General features: G+C 34.6%; 1 protein-coding gene across 1 annotated transcript in view; it reads left to right on the top strand.

The window, feature by feature from the left end:
- The first annotated feature begins 7,685 nt into the window (after nt 1-7,685).
- Nucleotides 7,686-12,503, top strand: part of LOC116757526 (doublecortin domain-containing protein 1-like) — a 42,144-nt gene continuing 37,326 nt past the window's right edge. The window contains exons 1-2 of the mRNA XM_032639287.1: nt 7,686-7,819; nt 9,829-9,927. Of these exons, the coding sequence (XP_032495178.1) occupies nt 7,686-7,819; nt 9,829-9,927 (233 nt within the window). The remainder of the gene's footprint in view (nt 7,820-9,828; nt 9,928-12,503) is intronic.

Genomic DNA, 12,503 nt, shown 5'->3' with positions numbered 1-12,503 from the left:
AGCTGGAGGTGAACAGGTATCAGCAGGTTGCCCAGTATCCAAAGAGGAGAAGAGCACATCCTTAGAGATCTTTGAGTGTCAAGGACAAGTACCACATATAGACCATGAACCCTTTTTCCCAGTGGTTTATAGTTTATTGAACTTTCATCTATGCCCAGAAACCACATTGAGGCAGGGGAAAGGAAGGGTATATCCTTGAAAAGAAATAAGAGTTCTGGTAAGAAGTTTGAACATTTAATTTGATTCAATATGTATCCAAAAGTACAGAGCTAAAAACTAGACAAAAAGGCTTTTCCAAATTGGCAGAAATGGGGACACTTCCAATTGGAATATTAAGTTTCCCACCCACCTGGAAGTGGACAGGGATGCCTCATAAGGAAGTGTACTTTCTTATACACGGAAAGAGAACAATTTATAATTATTGTAGACATCACAGATATTGTGCTTACATTTTTTTCAACCTCAGTATACAGGTAAAGTAATTCAGTTAACTAATTAATTGACTTAAATGATGAATGGTAATTGTATTAGGAAATCTAACTTAACCATATTCCTTTTAACATTTACCTTTTAAAACAATAACATTTTTGCTAATAGTTTAGAATTTGCCAACTAAATGATCTTAGGAATGAAAATGGATTGCCCCACAGTTCTCTAGCCATTCAAACAGAACAGTAGCTTTTAGTGAAATCGTTAATAAGTCACTGTACTCCAACAAAACCCTGGCTTTGACCTGTAAACTAAACAGAAAAGACTAAGGCACTAAATAAACTAAAGTGAGGAAAATGGACCATGTATTTCAAAATGACTCAGCCTAAGGATCCTCTTATTTCTTGAAATGTTTGAGGAAGAGAAGAAAACACTTACCAAGCAGAGAACAGAGATAGTTCTCATTCCAGTTCAATGCACTCTACTTGACTTCAAGTCTGGATTCATCTTATGTAAAGGAACCATATTTTCTTCCAGCCCCACTTCCACATAATTGACTTTTTAAGCAAAAAGATGATTTTATCTATGTGTAATTAAGCACAATTAACTTTTTCTTGGAAAGACTTTACATATAAATAGTCTGTAATTAGGAAATGTGATATTCATATTGTGGGATTCAGAACCCTTTGATCACTATAAGCATATATGTTAATTTTATTCCAGATTTAATCTACCAACTTTATTACTTATCTAACCACTATTTATTATATATTTAGGCAATGCAGACAAAGCAAAAATGGAGACAGACATTGTCCCTACCTTCATGGAGCTTACAGTTTAAGAAGTATAGGCTGTGTGTCAAAAAGGAAGGAACCAGAAAAGGACAAAGGCAGACTCTGTGAATAAAGGACAAAGAAGGGAGAGAAAGAAGAACTCACAGAAAAAGTTTGGTGTCCCATCTCAAGGCTGTTTGCTGAGCCAGTTTATTCAGCCAGAGAGTTAGTATGAGGAAAGTTAGCTAGGCTGATTTTCTGAATGGGCTTGAAAATTAAGTCAAACTATTGAATCTAAAAAAATTATCTAAGAAACACTATCCTGAGTGAGATTCAAAATCTTCTGCTAATTCCTTGACTAGAACTTTTCAAAAGAGAATGATGACCAAGGGAAGATTTCAGGAAATATGTATAATGAGAATTTTTTGTGTGGTGACTCAGAGTACATTAATACCAAGCTATTTACCTCTCTCAGTGGTGGCAGCTGATTTCACCTTTTTCTCCTTGTTAAATATTATTCATTCTAAAAGGCAATTGATGTTATGTTTTATGAGCAAATAAGATTTCATGTATCTTGGTACATCAGTATTTTAAAAATATGTTAAAACCTCCTAAAACCACAAGATGAATGAATTATTTTGGTTAATTCTGTGACTAACTTCACTGGAATAATTTCTAGAAACTCAAGTTCTCACCCTTATGGGAAAAGTCATAAATTGAGAAGTTGTACTTCTTAACATTTAATGGTAAAATGCAATGGATTTTCATATTCGAGGATGAAATCATTGCAAAAAGTAAATCTAAAGAGACTTAAAATTTTAGAATGAGCCACTGGATAGTGATTTTAATCTCTCTAAATTACTGAAGTAAAATATATCTATTTGGAGGGGCCCATGTTAAACAAAGCATGTTAAAAGTACATATTTTATTAATCTGTTAAGAGATGATGATAGCTAGCTGTCAGTATAAAGGGAGGAAAAGGAGATGTAGAAAGGCCCGAAAGAAAAAATTGAAGAATCTATTAATTTATTAATAATAAATAGATAAGGGAGGGCCAATTTGACTAAGAAATTTAGGTCACTGGTTAAGAGCTGGACTCCCAAAAGAAGCACAAGCTGCCTCTGGTTGTGAGAGAGAGATGAAAAAGAAAAAGCAGAATTATCAATGTAAGGGAGCACCACAGCTCATCAAAGGTCTGCTGACCATGCAGCTGTGCCATGGCATAGTGTGAACACGTAGAAAACCAAAATGAAATGAATGGGAACATTAGGATTCCAATGGAGAAAATGGAAGGAAAGGAAACAGCACTCCAGGCAGTTTAATCCATGTTTTTATTGTCCTTCATTATCCTGACACCATATTTCTCTATTTCTATGAAAGACAATGTAAAAGTGCCTTAAACATTAGAACAAGGTTTGAGGTAGCTTGAAAGAACTGCCAGTGATAGCTCATACATTTGGAAAGTTTTGAAACCCATGATAATTTTTCATCTCTTTGGATTGAGTTTCTGTGATGTCATGGAGAAGACTCTTGGCCTTCATTCATCTAACTGGAACGCAAAGGAAGCCATCTGAAATCAGCAGTGCTGCGGTGGTGTTAAAGCCACTGTCTGCAGTGGTTACCACCTGTTATGAGACAAGTTTAGTAAGTGAAAGGATCTAAAAATAACTAGGGGCTAAGATAGCACATTTCAGATAAATTCATCAGAGTTATGGCATGTTTAGGATATTGAAAAACAACCTTAGTACTGCATCTTAACTCTATGAACTCAGACTGACTTCTCACAGACTAAGCTCAAGGGAGAATTGCCTTTCCCTTCCGTGGTTCCGAAAGAAAGAAAAAGGGGAAATATTAGCTATTTTACACCAAGATGTCAATGTGACAGTCATTTTTTTATTTTTAATAAATCTATTTATTTATTTTTGGCCGAGTTGGGTCTTTGTTGCTGCGCTTGGGCTTTCTCTAGTTGCAGCAAGCTGGGACTACTCTTCATTGTGGTGCGAGGGCTTCTAATTGCTGTGACTCTGTTGCAGAGCACGGGCTCTAGGTGTGCGGGCTTCAGTAGCTGTGGCTTGCAGGCTCTAGAGCACAGGCTCAGTAGTTGTGGTGCACGGGCCTAGTTACTCCGCGCCATGTGACATCTTCCCAGACCAGGTCTCGAACCCGTGTTCCCTTCATTGGCAGGCGGATTCTTAACCACTGCACCATCAGGGAAGCCTGTGACAGTCATTTTTTAATGAGAAGACTGTTCTTCTCTTTCTCCTCCACCAATTCAACCCTTGCTACATGATAGTTTGTCTAAAACTAGTACAAATGTTGATTTGCTCTGAACTGCTTAATATTTTTGTTGTGGAAGAATTACAGGTCCGTCTTGAACTTACTTCTTGAAGAATTATACAACTCCACTCCTCCACCACCTCTCATATTAAGTAAAACCCTTATACCCTTATAGGAAAGTTTCAAATGAAAATATACAATGTTTGTCATAACCTTTGGTATTTCTTCTCAGTAACAATAATAAGGGAAAGTGACCCCATCTTTCTCCATTCATAATAATAGATACATATCTAAATAAATACTACCGTCTGCAGTTTAAATTCCATACAGGTAAAAGGTTCTCAGGGAAGGTCAAGAATACAGTAAAGCTTCATTAATTCAAATTTTGCTTATTTAGAAGTACAATAAGTTAGACTCATGGTATGCCACTATTATGAACACATTTACTAAGCAAAATATTATACAAAAATTATAAAGGAAAAAACAGACTGAAAAACACTCACTCATGAGAGTTTTAAACATTTATTTATGTTGCTTTTCTCCTAATTAAATGAAATTAATGTTATTTACTGACTCATCTTGCAAACAAATTAGAGCATTAGATGCCATTTCAGAAGATTTAATCTTCACAACTTTCAGATATTTTTTATATTTATTTATATTTTTTATATTTATTTATATTTATTTAAAATGGAAATGCATAGAACTGAGATGCTGTGTTTGATGGATAATGAAGTAAATGTGGCAGCAGCAGTGTGAGAGAGAGGAGAGCAGCAGGACATAAGGCCAGAGAGAAGAGAGGGCTACAGATCATGCAGGGCCTTGGGCCATTGTAAGACCTTTGGCTCTTACTCCAAGATGGGAAGCCATTGACAGGTTAGGAGCAGAGAAGTGATATGCTCTGACTGAGTATTAGTAGAATCATTAGGTTAATAGAGCAAAAAGGGGCCAAGGTAGAAGCAGGAATAAGCAGTTATAAGGCTTTTGCAATCTCTAGGTGAGAGAAACTAGTGTCTTTGTCCAGGGTGGTGGGAGTGGAGGTGATGAAGTGTAATTGGGCCCTTGATATATTTTGAAAGTGGAAGCAGGTTCTGCTGATGGATTAAGTTAGAAATAAGTAACAAAATAAATAATTAGAAAAGGCCCTATATTGAGAAATTTGAAAAGATATTTTGACTAACTCATGGGATAATGAAGAAATCCTAATGAAAATTTTAAAAGGAAATATTTAGAACCAAAGAAAAATATGTGAGATGCAGCTAAAGCATACTTGAAGGAAATTTACAACTTTAAATGCTTATATTAAAAGAGAAGAGAGACTAAAATTTAATAATTAAGTATCCAACTCGAGAAGTTAGGAAAATAACAGTAGAATGCACTCAAAGAATTAGAAGGAATTATCAATAGTAAATTAGAGAAATCAATATAACATGTGATAAGTATAAAACAGAACCAACAGTCAAAAAACTGGTTCTTTTAGGGCTTCCCTGGTGGCGCAGTGGTTGAGAGTCCTCCTGCTGATGCAGGGGACGCTGGTTCGTGCCCTGGTCCAGGAAGATCCCACATGCCACAGAGCGGCTGGGCCCGTAAGCCATGGCCGCTGAGCCTGCGCATCCGGAGCCTGTGCTCCGCAACGGGAGAGGCCACAACAATGAGAGGCCTGCATACCACAAAACAAAACAAAACAAAAAACAAAACAAACAAACAAAAAAATTGATTCTTTTAAAATATTAATAAAATGTATATACTTGGCCAAACTGATTAATTTTAAAAAAGCAAAGGTAAATAATATTAGGAACAAAAAAAGATATAAGTATAGATGCGAGAAATTAAGAAAATAATTAAAGGATATTATAAGTAAATTTATGTTAATAAATATTATAACTTAAATAAGTAAAATGGCCAAATTCCTGGACAAAAGTAATTTAACAGAATAGAATCAAGAAGAAATGGAAAGCGTGTATAGCCCAATAATTATAGAAAAAATTAGAATCAGTAGTTAAAAATCTCCCCACAAAGAGAACACCATTACCAAATAGTTTTATTGGCAAATTCTACCAAACATATAAGAAACAAAATTTCAGAATATTACAAAAGAAGTAACACTTCCCACCTCATTTCAGAGGCTAGGATAAACTTAATACGAAACCTTGATGAGGATAGTTTAAGAAAATTACATGTTAATATCATTTATGGACATACAAGCAAAAATCCTAAGGAAAATATTAGCAAATTAAATACAGCAATCTGTAAAAATGATAATACACTGTGACCAATTTGGATTGATCCAGGAATGCAAGATTAGCTTAAAATTTTTAAAAATTAATGTAACTAATATATAACCAGTGAAAGGATAAATAATAATATGAGCACATCTCAATAAATGTAGGAAAAGGAACTTTACATAACTCAACATACCTTTAAGAAAAAAAATCTTAACAAAATGGGATTGATAGGAAATTACTTAACCTGCTACAGAGTATTACAGTCCTAAACAGACTTTAAAAAAAACTAATTGAGCTGTTTTTTAAATGTATATGACATGGTAAAGGGTGAACAAGAGCCAATTTCCAAAGAAGAATAATAAGGTAAGGGTACTTGCCCTGCCAAATATCAAGATTTACCAGATATAATCAACACAGTATGGTACTGGATAGGGAGAGAGAAATTGACAAATTGAAGAAAATAGAACACACAGAAACAGACCCACACTTAAATGGAGGTGTCATATTTTATAAGATGGTTACTGCAGGTTAATGGGAAAGTAATTGCTGCCAGGACAAAAGAAAGAGAGAGAGAGAGAGAGAGAGGGAGAGACAGAGAGAGAGAGACACAGAGAGAGAGAGAGAGAGACACACACACACACACACACACACACACACAGAGAGAGAGACACAGAGAGAGAGAGAGAGACACAGAGAGAGAGAGACACACACACACACAGAGAGAGACAGAGAGAGAAAGACACAGAGAGACACAGAGAGAGAGAGGGAGAGAGAGACACACACAGAGAGAGAGACACACAGAGAGAGAAACACACACAGAGAGAGAGAGAGATGAAAGAAAGAAAGAAAGAAAGAAAAAGAAAAGAAAGAAAAAGAAAGAAAAAAGGAAGGAAGGAAGGAGGGAAGGAAGAGAAAGAAAGACAGAAGGAAAGACCTTGGACCTTGCCTAACATCATCTCTGACCGTCCCTTCCTTCGTTTAATCTCCTTCCACAAATGTCTGTTTCTGTGAATGGCAATACCATTTACCCAGTTGCCCAAGCTACAGACCTGGGAGCCATCCTTGCCTCTTTTTACTCCCTGAACATCATGTTCTATTAATTCTCAAACCTGATACATACACTGTCCCATCCTTTTACCCCTCCTTTACTGCACTAACTCCTACTAAGACTTCCGATCTCTTACATGGCATTTCTGAGTTAGGTTCTACTCAGTGGTCCCATCACACCTTGTACCCTGTTGTTATTATACTCACGTTATTGCAATTGCCAGTTTATTTCTAGGTAAATTTCTGAGCATCCCCTAGAAATTCCTCGACGATGAGTATCCAGTCTTGTTTATAGTTTTATTTCCAGTATCTAGCACTGTGCCTGGAATATAGGAAACAATTATTAAATATTTGGATAATGCATGAATTAATAAATAAATGTGTGAATGATGGCTACAAAGTAACCAAATTCTACAACTGAAATATTTGAAATTTGTTTAAGCTTTATCATTCACTCATCTCACTCTGTTATTTGAAGTGTTCCCCAAATAGATTTAGTTTAAGACAATATTATTTCGGGTTGTAAAACCACTTTTCATACATTCTTCCTTTCTTCACATAGATTAGAGATATTTTATACAGGAGCAAAAAACATTCCAAATTAATTCAGTTCTGTATTTCCAGAATGATGTTTCTCTGAAAGGGAATAAATCTTCCATGTTGTAGCACAGCACAGGTTGTACATACATTTTAAAAATTGCTATCTTTCCTCTTCATTAAAATAAAACGTTAATTAGAATTGTCTGGAACATCTTTAGGTGCCCAATACATGTTTGATGAATGAATAAAATATTAAAGATATAAGCAAGTGTGCTTATTTTTTTATATATAGGAATGACTCTTCCTATTCACTTATTATCAATTTTCTTGTCATTTCTTTCCGAAGGAGTTTGATTGGCCAATAGAAGGGCTGCTTCTTCCAAACGGTCCTCCCATGAAGAAACCCATCTCTAAGACACTGGAGCAATATGTCCCTGTGAGACTCAGAGTTTTGCGGAATGGAGACAAGAACAAAACCAGAGCCCTTATTATAATCAGTCCAGACATCTCACCTAGGCGGAAAATGCAGTAAGAACAACTTGTTCATATTTCGCATCAAGCATACTTTCTAATTTCTACAGATTTTTGTCTTCTTGATTACACATGTTTTTCTGGGGAAATTTTGTGTTTATTCTTTAAAAAGGGCTCCCATATTGATATTTGGAGGTAAAAATAGATACTAAAATTCATTTAGTTTCTATGTTAGGAACTTAATTTGAACACTGGTGATTTAGGCTGGCCATGAGAGAACATGAGTTAGAAATAAGTAGTTCTGATAAAAAAAAGTTTTATGATCAATCTCTATTTTGAATTAGCATTATTGTTTGGGTTTATTAATGTGTTTTGAAATAAATGAGCTCATAAATTGCTTCTTAAATCTAATTTTGTAATTTCTTATTTAAGTTATTATTTACTTTATTATTTACATTATTTAAGTTATTACACACAATTATTTACATTTAGATCTTTGGAATATTTAACGAACAAATATAGTTCTCAAAATATAACTTTACATAATCTATATCCTTGCCTTGGAATAACATTCTAAAAGTTTACCATCCTAGAAAAGCATCGATCTGCCCTTTAGCTTACGTTATGAGGTTGGAATAAAATCTTCCCAAACACCCAGTATTTCTGCAACATTGGAGAAAGTCACCTGCTGTATTTTCATTACATTTTATGACAAAAGGAATCATAGATCAGGGCAAAACTCTGATGTAAAGAATGAATTAAACACATTGTTTCTCATATTATTAGCTGTGATATTACCTCTTGACCTTTCTTTTGAGATGTTTAGAATATTTGAGGCTGCTGATAATAGTTTAATATTACTTTCTTCACATTGATTAAATATACTTCATACATCACTGAACAATGAGTAACATTCAGATCGGCTGTCCACTGAACTGCCTATAAAGATGATAAAGTAAAAAATTAATCTTCAAAGTAAAGTCAACCCTGAAATTGAAATCTTTGACGCATACATTTCATAATTAGCTCATTCTACTAGACGTAAAATGTGAGGGTAATGCCCTTAAAGTAGTATATGACTTTTTTTTTAACATGCAAAATTAACAAGTAATTTCTGTCCCTTCCTATCTTTATGTGTCTCAAAATTATATAGAGATTTAATCTGATCAATTTATGTTTTAAAATGCATGATTCAATCAGGTAATCCAAACGTAATTTGAGAGATTTGTTAATTTGGACAGCTATTCTAGTAGAGAGTATGTGAAACTCTCTGCTAAGTTCATGGAACAGTGTGTCCTGGTTAATCAAATATTCATTTTGTTCTCTACATGAATTAATTATTCCCAAATAATTAAAATACGCTGGCATACATTTGACATCAAAACTCTACTAAATATAGTTTAATTTTTCTTGGCTGATTCAGAAAATTTTCTACAGGATCATCAGTAGCATTCCCCACACCTTTCCCCCAATCTTTCTGTAAGTACTGGTAACAGAAGATTTAAATAGGGAGTGTTTTGGCTAACATTACATTTGAGCACTATATTTTTCATTTAATAAAATATAAAGATTCTAAAAATACACAATTCTTTCTTACTTGAAAATCTGAATGATGTATATTCCAATTATTTTTCTATGATCGTCATTAATTTTTTATTAAAAACGTTTTTAGGTTTGGATTGATAACTGAAACAGTATCTGAGTAATATACGAATAAACATATAAATATGAACAGTATATGAATAAAACATCAAAGGCAAAATGAATGTAATCTCTGCATTTTCTTCAAAGTTGATAAATTCACATCTCAGAGTGTTCAACATTATTGGAAAAATTCAGATATTGAAAATTTATTTTCTTGTATAAATTGTTCATAGTATAAATGTTTGTGAAGTTTAATATTTAATTGTGATAGTATTTGAAATCCTATTTTTTTAAGAAAGGCATTTTTTTAGAGTAAATAATGATAAATTAAAACCACGATTTATTCACATACTTAAAGAAGCTGAATGATAATTGACAATGTATACTGCCATATCAATCAAATCTTGGATCATTTTTTTCAGAAATGTTGACACTGAAAGGAAAGGGAATGTGAAAAATTATGTCACTAAATATTCTGAAACAGAAACAAACCAGACTGGATTTCACCAACTTTTGGAGAGGTAAATACTACCCTAAATGCAAAGGTATATTCCATTCAAGTGCCTGAATGATTATGACACAAAATACATATGTATCTATATAAGAAAACAATTGTTAATATAGTGATTCTGGAGTTTTTAATCTGTGAAATATGTAAGCTATAAGTACATGATACCAATGCTAATTAATATGTTTTTCCCCAAAATTTCTAGGTCTGGTGGTTTCCCCTAGCTTCTGAACTACAAACTCTGTAAATGTAAATTATCCCCATTAAAAAATATATATTTCACAATTTTACAGCACTTTGGTTTGAATTTGTTTGAACTGAGGGCAGGATATTTACCTACTTTAAATCAATTTTTAAATGTCACTAATCTATACCATATTTTTATTATACATTATTATAATAAAAATTTTTATTATACATTATTATAATAAAAATTATTTATAATTTATAATTACATTATAATTTTTCTTTTCATCAATATTTTCCTACCCAAACAAGATTTATTCCCATAGAATTTGATAGCTGTTCAAAAGTAGAGCACCTGGTATAAACTTTTTCACAAAATATGTCTTGCTGAATATGAGAGTGTAGTTTTATAGAATTTAAGGAAAATTATGCTATCCTTTAGTAATTTAAACATTCACTTTAGACTGTTTTGAGGATCTTTTGTTGTTGTTGATTCTTCCATCTGCAAAGCTGAAGGGAGACCTAACAGCATAACAAGACCCATTTAAAAATAATAGATATAGACCGTTTTTGTTGATATTTAAATCTGCAGGAAACATGGAGCATTGGAAAAACCAGTCCTGAGAGAACAAAGTCAGAGATAAGACTCTGCTTTTCTGGATACTCTGTAAATCCAAGCCACATGGTTATCAGTCCTAACTCTTGGTGTGAGGGTCAAGGGACTTCATGTCTAGGACCCTTGCCCCCATGTACTGGGTTGGCCAAAAAGTTTGTTTGGATTTTTCTGTAACATCTTGAGGAAAGACCTGAGTGAACTTTTTTGGTCAACTCAGTAACAGAAATCCTGAACGGCTCACTCAGTATCTCAGCCTCAGTTTCTTCCCTGTTATTCTATGATGATGCCCTCTCAGGAGGCCATATGATGTAGTAAAAGACCCAGAGAGTTTTAGGTTTGAATTTCAGCTTTTGTACTCACTAGCTTTGTGACCTTGGGCAAGGAACTTAATCTCCAGGCTCAGTTTCCTTATCTGTAAAATGGGCTTCTCAGAAAGGGTGTGAGAATTAAACGTGAGAGTAGACATGAAGTGCTTGCAGTGCGTGATCCATTTTAATAATGTGTTGCTGACTTATATGTGTCAGGTGCTTTACAGGTATTCACACATTTAATCTGTAAGATATCCCTAGGAGATAAGTACTGTTACATCTCCCTTTTACTGATGGGGAAAATGAGGCTCAGAGAAGTTAAGTAACTTCTCCAAGGTTACACAGCCAGTACATGAGAGGGCTAGAGTTTGAACCCAGGCAATTTGACCACAGAGTACACATTCCTTATTAGGCACTTAAGAGCCAGTTCTTTTCTTCTCTCTCCATTGATGTTGGCTGGCACGTGAGCTAGTTAGAGGAATTCAATACAGAGGAAACAGCTTATCCCGTTCTCTCCAACCCACCTACATGGACCAGTTGAATTCAGCACTATTAAAATAGGGTTTCCACAGAACTTGTTGGAAAGTTCCTGATACGAGTCTACTATTTGTACCCTAAAAATACTGTGCAATATTAAGGGTCTGGGCTAGTAACAGGTAACAACTTAGTAAACTACTTCCTATATATAAAATTTGAAGTTTTAAGAGTTACTGAAGACAGGGTGATTCTGTAGATGAAGTTAAGGAATATATGCCTGGTGGTAGCTACATCAAACTAAAGATGTGTTCTTCAGTGGTTGCTTACGTTTTGCCAGTGTAGCCAGTGCAAAGATAACTCTTCTAAAGCACAGTAGTGAATTTAGATCTGAATTTTAGCATCTACTGTTGGATTTGCATTTCAGAAAAGAAAAGAAGTATGAAAAAATAAAATAAATAAAAAATAAAATAGGTTTTCAAAAAAAGAAGAAAGAAAAATCCACCAGCTTCCCCTTCACTTTACTCTCCCACTTGTCCTAAAACTGGTTACTCCCATAGTCCAAAATTCTCCGAGGAAAATGTGAGTGGGATCAGATTATCATGATTGTAACTCTCCTTAGGTCATGCTTGGATTTGGGGTGAGTAGCAGGAATTGGGTTGGGTCTTTGGGCAGCATCCAGAGAGAATTAAGCCAATCTTCTGGTTGGGGCTCAATTCTCTTACAGTTCTCCCTCCCACCCGCCCCGCAATACCTCCACCCGACAATTCCTATGGATGAGAAACCCAGTCCAGTTCTCACCAGCCCATCAGCTTTCAGAGTTGTGACAGGAGAGGGAGAGACTTAATTCCCACTGGCTTATTTCCTTCTAAGACCTCTCAGAAAAATGGAGGGCCTAATTACCTGCTCGATTGCTTTTGGCCATCTAAGGTAATAAAATTGAGAAATATTTTTCATACAGCTGAGTCTTCTTGATGAGCATAAAGTCACTTCTAACTCATTTAC

Source organism: Phocoena sinus, chromosome 8 (genome assembly GCF_008692025.1).
Source record: "Phocoena sinus isolate mPhoSin1 chromosome 8, mPhoSin1.pri, whole genome shotgun sequence".
Taxonomy (NCBI): domain Eukaryota; kingdom Metazoa; phylum Chordata; class Mammalia; order Artiodactyla; family Phocoenidae; genus Phocoena; species Phocoena sinus.
This window is presented reverse-complemented; position numbering and strand designations above follow the sequence as displayed.